Source organism: Lonchura striata, chromosome 3 (genome assembly GCF_050655825.1).
Source record: "Lonchura striata isolate lonStrDom1 chromosome 3, ASM5065582v1, whole genome shotgun sequence".
NCBI lineage: Eukaryota > Metazoa > Chordata > Aves > Passeriformes > Estrildidae > Lonchura > Lonchura striata.
This window is the reverse complement of record NC_140705.1, coordinates 87,606,815-87,624,530: the sequence shown is the minus strand read 5'-3', so window position 1 is coordinate 87,624,530 and position 17,716 is coordinate 87,606,815. Positions and strand designations below refer to the sequence as shown.

At 44.6% G+C, this 17,716-nt stretch overlaps 2 protein-coding genes across 22 annotated transcripts in view; both read right to left on the bottom strand.

The window, feature by feature from the left end:
* Positions 1 to 1,676, bottom strand: part of EML6 (EMAP like 6) — an 87,681-nt gene extending 86,005 nt beyond the window's left edge. For 5 of the 10 annotated variants that reach the window (XM_085575737.1, XM_085575741.1, XM_085575740.1 and 2 more), the window contains exon 1: positions 7 to 1,658. In XM_085575737.1, the coding sequence (XP_085431863.1) occupies positions 7 to 203 (197 nt within the window). In that variant the 5' untranslated portion in view covers positions 204 to 1,658. Of the gene's footprint in view, positions 1 to 6 lie in introns of all 10 variants that reach the window. The other 5 variants (XM_085575744.1, XM_077781998.2, XM_021537683.3 and 2 more) reach the window with 3 other exon arrangements.
* A 6,386-nt stretch (positions 1,677 to 8,062) lies between these two features.
* SPTBN1 (spectrin beta, non-erythrocytic 1) overlaps positions 8,063 to 17,716 on the bottom strand; it is a 114,401-nt gene continuing 104,747 nt past the window's right edge. For all 12 annotated transcript variants that reach the window (XM_077781999.2, XM_021537672.3, XM_021537674.3 and 9 more), the window contains 4 exons: positions 12,864 to 13,102; positions 11,457 to 11,630; positions 9,785 to 9,827; positions 8,063 to 9,495 (listed from right to left, as the gene is read on the bottom strand). In XM_077781999.2, coding sequence (XP_077638125.1) covers positions 9,280 to 9,495; positions 9,785 to 9,827; positions 11,457 to 11,630; positions 12,864 to 13,102 — 672 coding nt within the window. In that variant the 3' untranslated portion in view covers positions 8,063 to 9,279. The remainder of the gene's footprint in view (positions 9,496 to 9,784; positions 9,828 to 11,456; positions 11,631 to 12,863; positions 13,103 to 17,716) is intronic.

Here is a 17,716-nt window from a genome sequence, read left to right as displayed (position 1 = left end):
CCTTACCTGATAATATCGTCGTTGTGCCCGAGGAAGAATTTCTGGCTGTGCTCCCTGGTGTTGTAAACCACGCCGACTCCAGCCACGAAGTACACTACCTCTTTCCCTGCCGTGTAGTACAGGTTGTTGCGGCACTGGTGGCCCCGGTAGCCGTACACCCACTCCAGCCGGAGCTGGCAGCGCGGAGCCGTCCGATCCGCCATGATAACCAGCCCCCTGCCCACTGGCACACACAGCCGAGCGCCGGCCCGCCTTCCCCGGCACGCTCTCCCCTTTCGAACGGCGGCGATCCCCGCCCGCCTGCCGAAGCCTCAGGTGTCCCTTCCGCGCGGGGATGAGGATGGGGATGGGGATGGGGATGGGCAGTGCATCCGCGGATGCGGGATGTCGCCGCCGCCGCGCTACCGCCGCGCCGCCACCATCATCTGCTGCCGCCGCTGCCCAGGACGAGCCGCCGCCGCTCCGCCGCCGCCGCACGACCCGGGCAACTTCTCGGGGCACAAGAACACACCTACATAAGCAGCAGAGCTGGCTTTTTTTCTTTACGAAGGCAAAGTAACTTCTGTGCGTCACCAGCACCACCTGCCAAAGTCTCCCCGCTGTGTCTCCCGTGTTGCACCTTCTTGGCTTCCTGCACAAAGCTTCCTGGGCGCTCTTCTCTTTAACATACCTACGCTCGGGGCCAGAGCTGGAAGAGAAGAAAACACAAAACCCGTGCGCTATAGCCGCAGAATGCACGTGTGTTTAAAATGCAAAGGGACTGCCTGGACCGGGGAGCTCTGCTTGGATGGAGAGCTCTCTTTCGATAAGGGGAGCTCTCCTCGGATGGGGGAGCTCTGCTTGGATGGGAGAAGCTCTGCTTGGATGAGGGAAGCTCTGCTTGGATGGGGGAGTTATCCTTGGATGGGGGAGCTGCTCTTGGATGGGTGCTGTGGCCAGTCTGGGTGGTCTGGGGGGCTTCTGAGGCTTTTCAGCAGGATCCAGTGCGCTGAGTCCTCATACAAATTCTCTTTCAGTATCATCTCCTATACAACACCCAGCATAAATATGGGAATATTACCCCACCTTTCCTCAACCCCAGCAACCTAAAACTTTCTCCTTTTGGAGTCTATGGCAACTATGTAACTAAGACAATATTATTTTCCCGTTTCCAGTTACAAAACACTCCAAGTCACCATGAGAGAGGGAACTGTGGTTTTGTTTGGGTTGTTTAGTATTGGAGGGTTTTTTTGGTTTGTTTTTTTTCCTCTTTTTTTTTTTTTTTTCCTTTCATGTTCATCCTTTGGAATGATACTATAAGGAATGCATTTTTCCTCTTGCGTTCTGCTTTTCCTAAAGCAGAATTCATATTACCATTATCTGTCGAGCTCGGTTGCTGCACGCTGTTGGTGGTAAGACATCCACTGCTTCTACTATCACTGCACAGGAGCCCAAACCCAGCCCTCCGGAAACTCACTCCAGAAAGCCACAACCGCAGGGAAAAGGATGCAGAGGAGCAGAACCAAACACCCATTTGCAGTTCACAGCGCCAGACGGACGGGAAGAGGGAATTCCAAGGCTGATGACCCCTGTGCCTTTTCCTACACAACACGCCTCACACCGACCGAGCTGAAGAGCGGCGTGCCGGCACCGCTCGCACACGGGGTCGCGGCGCCGGCAGCACTCCGCCACACGGCAGCTCGGGGAATGCGAACGCCGACGCCTCGGGAGCCGCCTCCGGCAGGAGCCCGGCCCCGGGCGGGCGGGGTGGCGGCCGGAGCCCGCACGGCGCCGGCCCTGAGGCGGAGCCGCCCCCCGCCTGGCGGGGCGCGCGCGGCCCTTCCCGCCCTTCCCTCTCCTGAGGGGCCCGGCCCTGAGGGCACCGCGGCGCGCGGCCCTTCCCGCCCTTCCCTCTCCTGAGGGCACCGCGGCGCGCGGCCCTTCCCGCCCTTCCCTCTCCTGAGGGGACCGCGGCACGCGGCACGCCCGGCCCCGCTCCGCCCCGCGAGGCACACGCAGGGTTAGGAACAAACCGCATCTTTCTGCTTCTCCCGTGTGTCATAGTCTTCAAGAATCACTAAATACAAACAAATTCGCACTCGGGTTTCTTTAACTCCTTCCCAGCAGCCGTTCACCACGAGCACCTTGTTTTATCATAGGATCGTGGAGTATGTTGAGTTGGAACGGATGCACAAGGATCGTTCAGTCCAGCTCCTGGCCCTGCACAGGACACCCCAACAATCCCAGCCTGTCCCTGAGATCTGTCCAAGCGCTGCTGCAGCTCTGGCAGCCTCGGGCCGTGCCCATTCCCTGGGGAGCCTGGGCAGTACCCCACAGCTTCTGAGGGAAGAACCTTTCCTGCTCTCCAGCCCCACACTGACACAGCTCCAGCCGCTCCCTCGGCTCCTGTCCCGGTCACGGGAGTGAAGAGACCAATACCAGTCCATCATTTCCCACTCTGGCATTAGTCAATGGAATAACTTCCATGTGATCACAGCTTTGTTTATTTTTTCTTCCTTTTTTTTTCTTTTTTTTTTTTTTTTGTTGTTAATTATCTAATTTACATAATAAAATTAATAAATATGACAGATAGGGTCCTCACCTATCCAACCAGGACAAATGAAAAACTAGTTTCAAGCCTCTGCTACCGTGGATGTCACTTCTCTGTGAGCGACCTAAGTCAAGCTGAACTTTGTATTTAACCCTTTAGGAAAAATTATATCCTGTGTTTTGGGGGAAAAATAATGAATTATTATCATTATTTTAACAATTAAGTACACTTGTCATGAATGATCACCCCATAAAAACCTCAAAGAAATCCTTAAACATGTGGAGTAACACAAGTTCAGTTTCATTCATTTAATTCATTTTTCTATAAACTGTACTCTGAAGAATTTGGTACATTTTTGATGGTGGTTGAATTAATTAAATTAATTTAAGCATGAGGTTTTGTGGTTTGGGTTTTTTTGTTTTTTTGTTTTTTTTTCAATTAAAAAGGAGGCATTATTATTTTCCGATTGGATCTGTGATGTTGCTGAGAATGTTCCTCAGTGCTGCAGCCTGCTGTTCACTGTCAGTACAACATAAATATCCTGGATGCTCTCATGGGCTGTTTTTTGAGTGTTAATTCCAGGTTCTGGAGCCCTCAGCATCAAAAAGAGAAACGAAGGAGCAACGCAAACCAAGAAAAAGATTAAAAAGGGCATTTCTGTTATAAAAAGAGTAGTCTGAATATACTTCCAATTTCACAGAACTGTAAAAACGAATGTTTTAAAATATAGTGAAGAATTTAATTAAAAGAGACATAAAAATTGACAATACCATCAGCATTTTCCCTTCTCATTGTGAAAAGGAGCCCATTGGCCAGGAACACATATCCTGTGACTTTACTACTTTTTTATTTTATATATGAAATGTAAAAATGAATTAATGTAGCATCTTGGATGAGTAGTAACGAGTAACAGTCACCACTCTGCCAAAGGGACCATTTGCTGCTGCTGTTGTGTTTTTTGAGGGCTTTGGGGTTGGTTTTTTGGGTTTTGTTTTTATTTTTTTGTTTTGTTTTGTTTTGTTTTGTTTCTTTGATTGGTTAATTTTTTGTTAGGTTCGCTTCTGAAGCAAACCTTGTATAGAAGATGCCAGAAAGCACCACATCTCAAATGAACTCCAATCCTCTGTGATACATCCTGCCCACTCTGTACATATCCAAAAGCTGTGATTAACAATGAACAGTGAGGTTTTCCCTCTCAGAAACATCTGTCTTATGTCCTAGATCTCTGCTCCACAAAAAAGCCTTTATAACTCATATTTATATGAATGAATGTACAGCAGATGCACAGAGATGGCATATTAATTGGTATTTCAAAATTGGTACCTCTTATTTGAGCTGCAAATACTTTAAAATTTATATTTAATCCCTAAGAAGTCAGAGGAGGAGTCAGAAGCAGGAGTTATGATCTAGTTCTGTTTATTTGTTTCATGGCATTACATTAATCCAATCCTGACTGATGTCTCTTGATGATTTTACAATTTAACTACAAAAGCGTAACAGGGGATTGGCTCTGAGCTCTTATTCCTTGTGAGCAGAAATACTGATTTGCATTAATGAAATGCCTGGATCTGGCCAGAAACAGCGTTAGGAAAAAAGGAGAAAAGAAAAAATGGAGCCTTTTCTATCCTCATGCCCGTTTCAGAGAGACCTGGCAGACCGGGTTCTTTCCAGAACCAGCCTGGAGGGAAAGTCCTGATCAGCCATGGCAGATTGGTTCTGCTGCTGCCCCAGAGCTGTGCAGGACAGCCAGGAACAGCTGATGGATCAAACCTACCCAACACACCTCTGCACTCTGACACAGCAACCCAAGGTCTCCCAGACCGCCTCTCTCACGGGATACTGCCTGCCTTCATCCAGCCTGGGGGAATGCCTTTCTGCTAAATCGTCACGGAGCCTCAGCAACCGATTTAAAAATCACTGCAGAAAGCTTAATCTTCCCACAGAATCTCTTTTTTTTTTATCTGCCACAGCAAGGGTGGTGGAGCTCCTCACCTTTCTGTATCCTGGCTGCCATACTTGACTCAACTTCCCTCCTACGATGATTCAGCTGAGACATGTCTAAATCTTGCCACGAGTTTACATAACTCCTTAGATATCTGACTTTCTGAGCGAAGAGAACTTTGATCCTAGCTCTTCATTCTCTCGGGCGCACCAATAACCTTCGGTGTGCGGTCCCGGTGTCAGCGGCTCCGCCGCAGCTCCGCATCTTCCTGGATACAGTGACCTCTCATGGACGGTGCCGGCGCTCGGCGAGCAAAGGACAGTTTTGTCTCAGCTGGGCGTGGGAGAAGAACAGCGGTAGCAACAACAACACACTTGTAACAAAATTCATGTTAGGCCCAAATAATTGTTGCCGTTACCACGTAATGAGCCACCCCAGCGTCTCATCTAACAGAGAAAGAGTATTGTGTGACATTCCTGACTTTGGAATATAAAATATATTTCAGACACAGAAAAATGTGTATTCACGCTGCACTGTAGCTGTGGTGTTCACCAGGCTGATCAGCTGGAGGGTGGTGCTGAGCAGGAGAGGATCCGGCAGGCACAGAACGCTTTCCTTTCATTCCATTAGGTGTTAGAATGCCAAGCAGCCCGTTTGATGTCCTGGGGCTGCCCGCGGGCGAGGCCCCGGCGCCGGGCCCGCTCGGGCTGCGGGCGGCTGTGCTGCATTATGACACACTGCGGATGCGCCCACGTGCGGCTCCGCGGCGCCTGGGGACGGCAGCGGAGGCACACGCCAGCCCTGCGCCCCTTCCCCAGCGCGGCACCCGCTCCGGGCGCTCCGGACCCGCCACGGCCACTTGCTGAGGGGGTGGCCTCCTCTGGACAGGGCTGAGGCGTCCACTTCTTCCAGTAATTTCATTTTTAACGTTAATCGGGGATTTAGCACAGCCTGCTTTGCTGATTATGCTTTTTAAATTAAAAGGACTAATGTTTGTTTCAATTCATTGGGATTTACATTTCTGTATTCATCCACCTGTGATTAGCAAAGGTAGGAAAAAACAAAACAAAACAAAACAAAACAAATAAAATAAAATTTAAAAAAAAACCAAACCAAACCAAAACAAAAACACCCAGCCACCAAAAGTGGCAAAACTCTCATATCTGCCACTTATTTATTGTGAAGTTAGATTCTGAAAGACCATACCCATTTAAAGTCTGAGACCTCAACCATAAGGAGACCATGAAGAGAAAAAACATCTAAACCAATATTTCACCAGGACACAGATTAGTAATTGCTTTCTTTTCCTTTACCATTACTATTAATCTTCCTGATAAAAAGTACAGCCCTACCACAGAGCATAGTCCATGTGCAGAACAGATTGATTAACAGATTATTAGCATTAATCTAAAAGAAAACCCTCCCACCAACATATACTAAATTCTGATGGCTAAAGAGTTCTAGAGTTCTGGGGGTTTTTCCCCATACTGTGCTCAATTTGCCTGGATATGGGAAGGACCCTCTGACACCTTCCCTCAGCTTAGAATGTGATGTGAGGGTCCCTCCAAGAGGGAAAAAAGGAGACTGACCTGACTACAGGACAATTCCTGTTCTTATCAATGACAAGTAGCACATCTGGGAAGCGGTTTTCCTTAATTAATTTTCTTTGAAAATGTTCAGGTTCTATATGACTTCTGCAATGTATCTCCAGAGGAAATATCACAATTTAGGTACAAAACAGCTGCAGTAATGTGTTACCCTGTACTAGAAATCCTCACCCTTCAGTGTGGCTCCAGGAGGAACAGAACATTCCAACTGTTAGCACTCCAGCCAAGGTCACTGGTGCAATTCAGAAAGTTGTTGCCCTGATTTTTAGAAGTGTTTTATTTTATAGTTCTTCTGAAAGTTTTAAAGTTCTCATAAAACTTCTTTAGCCTTTTGATAATGTTTACATATTTCTACTGGAGTTCTTACACACTGTTCATGTAAATAATGATTGTTTTGCATTCTTATTTGTGGGAAGAGAGAATTGATGGACTGTTAGTTTGACCAATGTGGTTAGAAAAGTAGCAATTTCATCCTCCAATCCACAGTCACCTTTAGAATTCTATAAATAGCAGATGTTCAAATAAAACTCTCTCCTTTGAACTTACCAAGCTTCTATGTATTTATTTTGTGTCCAATAGCAACAGAAAGTGTCACAGCTGCCTCTGAGCAGGTGACAGCAGTGGGACTCAGTCCTGCTCCAGTTGCAGCCCCATTTCCATCACCCACCTTTGCAGTTTCTTCTTCCCCATGTATTTGCTAGCAGCAGTCCCTCCCTTCACATGGTCCAAGAGATTCCTTCACTTCTCTCCTTCTGGCCCTGGAACACGGGTGTGTGCCCTGACCCGATTTCTCTGACTTGGCTCTGTCTGGAGAGATTCCTCCTGACCTCTCTCTGCAGGGAACTGCTTCCTAAGGCTCCAGCTGGGAGCTTACTGGGATTCACTCCTGCTCCTCAGCAACTTCCAATCAGTCCCTAAGCAGAAAGGATTTTTATTCAAGTCATTCTTGGGAACAACTTCCCAGTAAGGAGTGAGACAAACAAGAAAACAACTTTAAAGGCAATGTTTGAACAAATCACTACAGAACCACACACCATAGGCTGTTGAGATCCATCTGCCTGACTGCTCATTGCACCAGCTCGGTTGAAGTGACACATATGTAAAGCATCAACATCTCTGTGCAGATCAATCAACTCAGAAAATCATTTCATAGTCTCTAATAAGGCTAAATTTCAGCTTTTTCTATTGTATTAGATTTTACATTTACAATACTAGCAGTGTTAGCCTACATTTTACTAATAATTAGGCTGAACAACATAACATTACAGAGTAAAAACTTGTGTACATGAATACTCCATTGTTCAATAACCAAAAACTTTGGAAAACAAGAAAAACCCAGAGAACACTGTACACTCCATGAAAATAATTTAAGACACTGTATTGGTCACATGTTCAGGAAACTGTCACTTGGAAACACGTGAGTTTGCAGTTTATCTGCTTTCTACCAAAATTAATATTTGAGTGGGTTTTAACAATCACAATACATTAAAACTCGGGTTCCTTACATTTCATTGACTTTAAAACATATTGGAGCTTCTTAGAGCTATTCCTATTAGATGGTTCCCTAGGTGGCATCCAAGATAAGGAAAGGATGTAAGCACTTGAGCAAAAGGTGGGTAGGAAATTGGAGACTGGTGCTTACTCAAAATGATGTCCTTTTGCTGCCAACATGGAGCTTTACCTCCATCGGGTAAATGTTCAGAGAACTCCATTGCCCAGCTGCTGATGTGCTTACTTCCATCCACTTTGCTAGTTTCACTTCCCACAAGAAGTATCTATATCAGAATATTTTTCAAAATATTAATTTAATTACCTTTCTCTTTATTTTTGGCACTTAATTTGGGAGGCAGCATACAAGGGAGGGCAGGTGGGAAGTGAAGGGAAAGAAAAGTGGGAAGATACAAACCAACTATTTCAGAATGAACTTCCTCACAAAAGAACAGAATTACATTTGAAGACATCAGTTTCAGTGCACAGGAGAGATGACATTTTAAAATAACTTTATTTTTGATCCTCTTTCAAAATTATGATTTAACATTGTCAGAAATGAAATAAGAAACTTACCCAGCATATTTAGTTTTAAAAGCATTTAATGACATCGCATATATTTAACAGATAGGGTAAAAGTCTAGAGGTACAGTTCGATACAACTGAAAGCCAGTTCCAGTACTACTCTTGACTACAGGCCCAGTCATTGAAAGTTCATTCCTATTAAATGTAATTTTTGATTGTGCAGTAAGATGAAAATTTTTCGTTACAATAGTTACAGTGACAGAAATGCACACTATGTATCAAAGAGCAAGGTAATGTAGCAAAATTATAACACACAGTGCTGCAGCTGACAAGCAAGTAACCATTTGAGTAACATTACTTTTCCAGTAAATGCTTCAGTTCCACTTTTACACTTATTGATGATTTTAAAGGGTTTATTATACATCTAGTCTTATTATACTTTGTACTAGAATTATCTGAAACATACAATATAATGTATTTCAGAAAAAAAAAAAATTGAAAATACAGCTTATTTAAAACTGTACCAGCCTGTTAATCCATCTTGAACACCAACATTCTTATCTGTCGTACTCGATGCGGGGACGCTTCAGGTGGTGTTAAACAAACGTTGGGCTGTGAGTCAACGCATACCTGCACTCTGTTACAGCAAAGAGAACACACTACCATTTTAATTCCTGTTAGAATTGCAGGGGAAGGCTCTACTAGTCAGGACTCAGCATAACAACCTTATGGAAGTGAATGCCTTTGAGAATTTGTACATTGGTTTCTCATGTGCACAGTAGATTCGAAAGCACCGCTGCCTTGCATACCAATAGCACTAGGGGTGGGTTATTTTCCAAGACAGCCTCACAAAATTGAGGAACAGTTTAAATATTAAGACCTAATCTACATTAACTTCATAAAAAAAAAAAAAAAGAAAAAAGAAAGAAAACCAAACAAAAACAAACCCCCAAAACCCGGTCCTCGGTCCTCCCTCTCCTACAGAAGCTGCCCAATGCACCTCATACGTTTGTAACTTTAAATTATTTTTTTTTTGTTGGCTTTTTTTATTTTAAAATGCTCCATAAATAAAAAAATGTCAATCACATTGAGGAACATGAGGCACAGAGAGTAACGTATTGGTTCTGAGCTCGCATGCTGGAATTCCACTGGAACGGTCAGAGAAGTGCAGTGTGTGGAGATGGAATTCACTTCTTTTTACCAAAAAGGCTGAATCTTTTCTCTTTGTCTTTCTCTTTGTCTTTCTCCCGCTTGCCAGGGCTGGACTCGCTGGTTATTGTGACACTGGCAGGCAGGGTCTGGGCACGGCTGGAGGCTGGAGTGCTCTGGGTGGTTGGGGACACTTCGATTTTGTCTGAAGAGATTGCTGATGTGATGGCCTGAATCCACGTGTTCATCTCCTCCTTCAAGAAGCCCCAAAGGCACAAAACTGTTACAGCCAGCACACCCCTCTGACTCCCGGGACAGTGCGGAGGGGGAACAGACACGGGTGGAAATGCAAGGAAAACCAGCCCCAGCTCATCCCCTCTGGCTGTACACCTCCAGACATACCTCCTAGAAGCTGTACGTGAGCAGCCCTGGGCCTATGCATCACCCACACACAGAGTGTACACCAGCTCTTAGCACCTGCTTCTCCCCATGGTACAGCAGCACAGACAGCACAGTAATAAACCATAAGAAAAACACACTTACATCGTCTTTGGCTTGGAAGAGGTATTCATTGCCATCGGTCAATCTGGAAAGAAAACACCATCACAAATTTAGCCCAGGAGTGGTCACTGTGTTTCAACTCCTGCTTGTTTGGCTCCAGCACATGAGTAGCCCGAGGCACACAGGACAGTGCACATGTGCCAAATGCCCCCAACAATCCCTGTTGTAGTACACACATGTAGTAGCTCTGGAATCTAAACATGCTCAGAGCTCAGGTGGTACAACAGCCATGTGGCTGCTGGTTCAGTACTCGCTCTTTCAGGTACATCCTTTCTCCTTTGCAAAACACGTTATCAAAGTTTACTCAATAGTTTCAAAAGAAAAATGTCACAGGCAGCACACAGAGTTTTCATGGCTCCTGTGAAATTCTACAAAATTGTGCAGCTGCTCTGCTCTTGTAGCTATGGTGATGCTGCCTCAAGGTCCTGCTCTGAGTATTAGTGATGAGCAGCTGCCTCTCCTCACAGTGAAAGCCAGAGTCTTCCTTCTGTTTGATTCCTGTGCTGATTTTACTCAGGTGGTTTAAATGGGATGCATTTAACAATGTGATGATACATAGAAATGAAAAAACAACTGAATATCACCAGAACAAGCTGGAGGCAGGGGCAGCAGGAGCTCTGCTGCAGGTTTCCCCATCTTTCCCAACAAAAAGCAAGCATTTTAACAACTCTTTATGAAACGAAATTATGGATTAAATAGTAAAATAACAGTAAAGGAAGTATCTACATTCAAGTAACTGAGGGGCCTGATGCAGGTGATGGAGCTCAGGGAAAAAAGGGCAGTTGGTTTTTCTGCCTAACTTTGGATTTGGAACAGCATATATTTCCATTAGCAATTCAGAGAGGTTTAAAATAGTCTAAAGAATGAATCACATAGCTGCAGGCCTGTCTTCAAGAAAGGTACATTTCCCTAAATATTTGCTATATATTTCCACATATATTTTCTATAAAGCAAATTTTCCCCAGATAGGGATTCTTTGATCTTTAGAGGATTCCTGTACCAATATAAAATTACACCACCACCACCTTTGCTCTACCAAAAAACTCCAAACACCTGTGTTGGAATACATGCCCCAATCAGTTTATAAAGTAAATCTTCTTTGACAGGATTACCTCACAGCTGTGTAATGAAAAATATTTTTTACCTGTCGACACTAGAAGATTGTTCAGTAAACCAAAGAGTTTCCCAAGGAAAAGCCTTTTTTTAAACTTTTGAGCAAGAGGTCTTTCACATATTTGAGTGAAATGGTCTGTAACTATATGTTCCAGACCTGAATATATGAGATGTGTTCAGTAGTATCCTAAATTCATACTGAAAAAAATTAAACAAGAGGCTTGATTTGGAAAAGAGCAGAACCATGATCACTGCTCTCCAACAGCTGCAGAGGGAGTGGCTGAAAAACCCAGCACTGTGAAATGCAGGACCCCAACTGCAGGCACATCTGGTCTTGTCCCAGATGAAAGTGCTCGGATTACTGCAACACTGTTTGGTGTTTGCTCATTCTGATGAACGGACCACAGCTCAGGGATAGCAAGTGCTTGCTTAGAAAAGCAGGTGCTGCAGTTAACATTCATGGTCAGTTCCTGGGCTGGGTTTCCCAGTAAACACACCCACCCATGTCTTTCTCCAAGGCAGAACACTGCCCCGGGTTTACCTGAGCTTGAACACATGCTTCTTCTTTTTGTAATCGACCGCTACTTCGCAGACTGCATCTTTCAGACTGACGGGGATCTCGTTGTGGTAAGGGATGCCAGAAGCAGCAGCTTTCGAGTCCTTGTAGAAGCCCATCTCTTGGTTGTTTATGACACAGTACACATTGTGCCATGACCTTTGAGACATGGGAAACAACAAGAGCAGTTATAAATCCAATGCTCTCACCTGCAGAACTGGAGAAACCAAACATCATTACTTCTGTAAGTTACTGGAGATTGGTTGTGTGAGGATGTGAATACAGCCTATGCTGTCCCACGAACTGCAGACAAGGAATTATTTCATGGAAGCACAGCTTTAAGACAAAAGCCAAAGGGAACTGAGATTCCCAGAGCTCCCTGTGACAGCACATCAACCTGTCCTCACAGTGTTTGGTAGACTGGGTACTTTACATTCTTGAGACAGAAAATGATTGACCTTTTTATGGCAGTGCTCAGTTGTATAAGGAATTCTCACTGTGCTGCAAACTGATGAATGGATCGGAATGGACTGTGTGTGAAATCCTTGATTGACACAAATACTCTTAGTGGCATCATCCACCTAATTCTTTAGTAGAACTTTGAAAATTAACAATTACTGGAAATAAGAATACCCAGACACTAGTACTGATGGCTGTCACTGCCTCAAAGGTGTTATCTGGTGTGAACAACTCCAGTGGCACAAAAAATCCTGGTACTGCTGTACTCACTTGAGATCTCAACTCTGCCAAGTACTTAGGCTCCTACCAAATCCCACATATGTTGCTGCAGCTCAGCACTTGCTGTGAACATTTCCCTTGTCAGCCAAGTCACAAATCTCATTTTGAGAGCTCTCTTAGGTCATGAAGGACCCCAGTCAGCTTTTTCATTGCAGACAAATCTCAAAGTTCTGCCTGTTTGAGACCTGCAGGACGTTCCTTGGAAATGGAATTGACTATGGTGCACCAATCGTCCTCTGTTCAGAACAGATTACAGAGTAGGTGGAAAGTGGTAATGTGCAAATAGAAAATGACAGAAGAATATGAACATTTCTAGTCTCACACCTACATGGTTTTCTTTTCTTGTAGTAACATACAACTTGAGAGATCTGGAATCAAATCCCACTACTGCCACAAATTCATCATGTGGAGTGGGAAAGTCGTGGTATCTCTCTGCCTCAGTTTTCCACCTCACAAATGTGGCTAACGCTGCCTTTTGTACCAAATATCATCAGGCTGCAGTTCCCCACATGGTGTTCAGCCCTGCAGCCCCAGCTCTACAGCAACAGGAGCCTGGGAGGTCTCTGGGAGCTGAGAGAAGGCTGGAGATGGTTGTGTGCCATCTTGGGCAGAGCCCTGGGCTGCCCTACCTGTGTTACACATTGGGCACTGTACCTGCTGGAGGCTTTCTTGCTGTGTGTCTCCCACTCATGCTTGCGGTGTAAGAAGCCCTCCATCTGGGCTGAGGGGATCTCCTGTGTTTTGGCTGGGAGGGTAGCAGCAGTCTGGGCCTGAACACCACTCTTGGCTTTGCGGTCTGACGTCGGGGAAGGAATGGGACTGGACTCTTTGGAACTCATCCTCTGTTCTGCAGCTCCGTTGACCATTTCATTGGTTTCTGCAGTTTCTGCCACCTAGGAACAGTGGAGAACACGTTCAGCCAGAGGGCCCCAGCACTGAGGCATTCTGCAGTTAATCTGTCTCCCTGCACAACGTGGCTGTGTATAAACTTTGCCTGGACAACAACACAGGCCAGTAAGTTCTTTCTCGCACTCCATGGAGACACAGGAGGCCAAGGAAATTAGAAGGTAGGAATGGATTAGTACCCATTTTATAGGTGGAGAGATAGGAAAATAAAAGCAGCTGAACATCAGTGTGAATTTTACTGTGCTCTGCTCTGCTGGTCAATTCTTTTATGTATTGTTATTCCTAGAATAAGAGCATTTAATTCTGTTGCTAAGTATTCAAATGTTTGGAACAGTAACAATCACACTTTCTGCAAACCTAGAGGAACAGTAGAAGTTATACACATCAGCCACCTTAAGTACATTTATGGCATTACTAGGGCATTAAAGGTCCATAAAAGGTATTAACTATGAGTCAGCAGAGAAAGATGTCACAATCACCCAGGAGCATTTACAAAAATGTGTGCAATTGATTTGTTTCTGTAAAAGCTCCTTTCCCACTTCCCCATTCCCCTAGTGACACAACAAAATCAAAACATGCAGAAATTAGAAAGATTACACCATGCATCTCCACCATCCCAGTTAGGATATTGGATCGTAAAGACAAGGGGAATGAGTGTCAATTGATCGAGGTCTGGTTCAGACTGGCGTTATTAGGTGGATTGGATTTTGGTTAAAGGAACTGAAAACCACCACAGTCACACAGCATCACACAGCTATTTACCCCCAAACAAAGACAGAACCAAGGCCTTGCCCATCACTTGCTTTGTTGGTCGCGTTGCCTGGCGCACTGGGATCGATAGCCTAGAGAGCAGCCGTGTTTCCAGCAGCTCTCACTGGTCAAGCTGGCGACGTCTTCAGGAGCCATTCATCCAAAAATCATTTAAATTGGAATCCTAATGGCTATAAGCTTTTGAAATGCAGCTTGGTCCCAGTTTTAGTTTGTTTTTTTTTTTTCCTTGTACCATTACTTTGACGTGTAGAGCCGTTGGTAGCAGCTCAGGAGTTACACAACCAGTGTGTAGTATTATTATTAGCAAGTTACTAAAGCTCAGTGCTGCTAATGCTCTAGTAGATTACAAACATTCTGGACTGGTTTTATGCAGACAAGCAGGTTTTTGTAAATGGCACAATAATTAGACATTCCCACTTCTGCACATGGCCTGGACAAATCAAAAGCAGCCAAATTATTATGCAACAAACTCAATTTTGCCACCATTTGCTAGAACTTCTTACACCTGCCCAGTATCCATTATTGTGCCTCACACCTTGTACCTCACCATTGGCCTATAAAGACCTGAGTGTCAGCTTGCTCTGACCATGGGAAGGATTGGTTAACTGCCTTTAGCAACCTAAACCTCCAGAGCACAGACACTATGCCCTTAAATAGGGAGAGAATTGTAGCTCACATTGCACTTCAGTCAGATCTGGTTTACCCTTTCCTGAATGACACATAGCCTTACACTGCTCCTTCACAACTAGGATCAATCTAAGCAATCAACCCTCACAACTTGTACCCAAATCTCAAAGTATAACAAAAATGTTGCATTAAAGTGTGGAAGAGAGTAAATAGATGAGACTGAAGTTTATCCAAACACTGCCAGAACACAGGTAGTGGAATGAACAACCCCTGAGTCACCATTCATCACCCATGTCAACCACCCACAGCCAACAGAGCTATATGCACACCTTTCTGTCCAATGACAGCTCCTGAACCTCAAACTCTGCTTTGCTGCTGGCTGGAGCCCTGTGTGAGGGACCTGGCACCTCTTACCAGCACTGAAGAATCACACAGTCCACAAGAACTTGTCTCTACAAATTAAACTCCCCAGAAACACCTGGCCACTGCACTGACACAGAAAGCAGTGCATTTGCTGGAGCAGTACCAGCCAGATGCGAAAATAGGACTGCTTTGAGGGGTAGCTAGAACCCCTAATCTGAGGTAAACCAGACCAGTTTCAAACCAGCAGCCACTGCACAGCTGCTCAACATATTTTACAGGAAATAATATGGAATTCAGTGCTGTAACCCTGTGGCTTTGAAAAGTAACTGCCAACTTTAATTACATCATCAGACCTGCACCTTCTACATCAAATTCTACTGGTTGTAAAAGGGCTATGAAAGACTTTACTAATGCTATTTCAGGTTTTATTTCCTTTCACGTGTTATCCACAATTAACAGAAAACAAGCAAAATAAATCATGAACAGCTCTGCAAAGGATGTGTCATGAAAACAGAGGAGAAACAGGAGCTGAATACACTTTAATGGAAACATGCGTGGGTGGGGCATGCGGAGACAACGCCACGGAGGACAAACACCAACAGCAAACTCCTGTTACAACACAACAGACCTCATGTATATGATACAGTTCTCTCAGTGGGGCCTGAGGGGTTAGTTGGAAGTACTTTAGTGGCTACAGGCTACTCTGGAAATCTTTAAAGCAGGACTGGGACATGCAACGAGACAGGTGGTGACAATGACACAGATGCCCCTCTGGATTTCACAGTGCTTGAAGCAACATCTGCTCAGTTCATCGACTCAAGGCTCTGCCCCACAGATGAAGAACCAGATGATTTGCCTGCTTCAGATGCAGATGCCAACCTCTAGGCTGCTCTATCAAAAGGACCTTCCTAATGCCTTTAGCCACACCCACAGGCTGCAATAAATAGATTAAATCCTACTCTTCTAGTTCCTGAAATGATGACCTTAATCAACGACTTATTTTTTCTTATAATCATCATCATCCAAGTGGAATTTTTATGCAAGTGTACTAATACAAATAAAAAAGTCTATCTCTATAAATTCCTTCTACAGACTACTTTTTTCATCAAAATACATGTGAAGGCTCTGCAGATGGTGGAATCTGAAGCTACAGCTATCCTGCCCTGGGAACTGACACACTTTCGAGGCACAGGGCAGCCACCAGAGCATCCCCTTAAATTAATATGGAATTTTAAAAAGCATTAAGAAGCTATATGTTGTTATCCTGACAAAAGAAAAAAAAAAACAAAACAAAACATGCATCATGAAGTGGAAAGACAAAAGTACAGTTACTGAAGCACATCCTTTTAATCACTGCTCTCAGTTCACAAGCTCAGCCCACACAGAACAATCCAGCTGCACTGCTCAGCCAGTTGTCAGAAACCAAAATTCTGACCAACAGTAGCACATCTTGTACCTTACTGACACAGCTCTGTAAGATATTGCAACACAGGACTCAACAAACTGAGCTTGGAAGTTCTCTTGGAAGACTGAAGTGCAGATGGCAAAGATGAACATGGAAATGCATCATGTCGCATGGCAATAAAATAAAATTTCAAAAGAAGCAAACAGGTGATGTACAAGGCTGTCTAACCAACAAGATGATTATCTGGGAAGTGCTTGAAGATCACCTCACATTCCCTGCCACAACTGTAGAGAATTTATAAACATTAGAATGTACAAGAGCTCACTTCGGGACTGAATGCTAAAGAAGAACCAAAATGTTTTATTTCCAGAAAGAGAAAGATGGAACTGCTGTGTACTGTGGAGCATTGGCAGAGTCTTTGTGCAGACTCAGACCTAACTAGGATGCGCTTCTTTAAGCCAAACTTGTGCTGAAAGGCATTTCCTGCCAGAGCCCTCAGCTGGGACTCGTGTTTACTGTACAGCACTGTAAGAGCCCTGATATCCACAGATCCCAGCCTGCCAGAAGCCTTTCCTGCACTGAATGTGACCCCAGAGAGCCAGGCTCAGCAACAAAGAGAAGTGTCCTTTCACTCAAAACATTAACTGAAACAAGGAGCCTCTGCAGGAAGGTGGGGTGGGGAGCCAGATTCAGCTCCTGTGTTGCATTAACTCCAGAGACATTTACTGGCATTGTCATGGCTGCACATGAGAATTCTTGGCATGCATCCTGACTCCACTGGGACACCCCCTGTCAATAAGAAGCGAGTAAGGCATGGAGCATTCAGCCTGCACCTATGTAAAATAATGAGCTGGGATCTTAGACAGTGTATTTTATTTAGTTTTTAAAGGAAAGTATCACATCCTCTCCCCAAGGGGTTACACTTTACTCTCATTTACACCCCTGTCTCTCTGGTGCCCAGAAATAAAACTGCTGTAGTGCCAGCTTGACAGGCCAAATGGGGCCCCAACACAGCAAGATCACAACTCTGCATGAAGACTAAACCCCCAGATAAATCTAGATACTGGTTTTGAATGGTTTATTTCACGTTTATTTGTCTCTGCAGTCAATGAGTCCATTCTGCATGGAATGTTATACAAACTAACCTTAAGGCTTTTATTTGTCCACAATCACACTTCCCCCCTCCCAGCCCTTCCTGCCCAGCTCACTCGTGTGGATTATCTTTGGCCTGGTACATAACTCTTGCTAATGCAGCTGATTTAATAAAGTTGCCGTGCTGAGACCTGTTAGTATAACTCGATGCGTCATACCTGTCAGGTCCTAGAGCTCTTCTTCATTAGGATGTAATCTCATTACATCTCAATTACTCAAATAAAGGACGCTTTCGCTGGAAAATCTTAATACTATTAGTGACATGAAAAACTCACAGTAAATA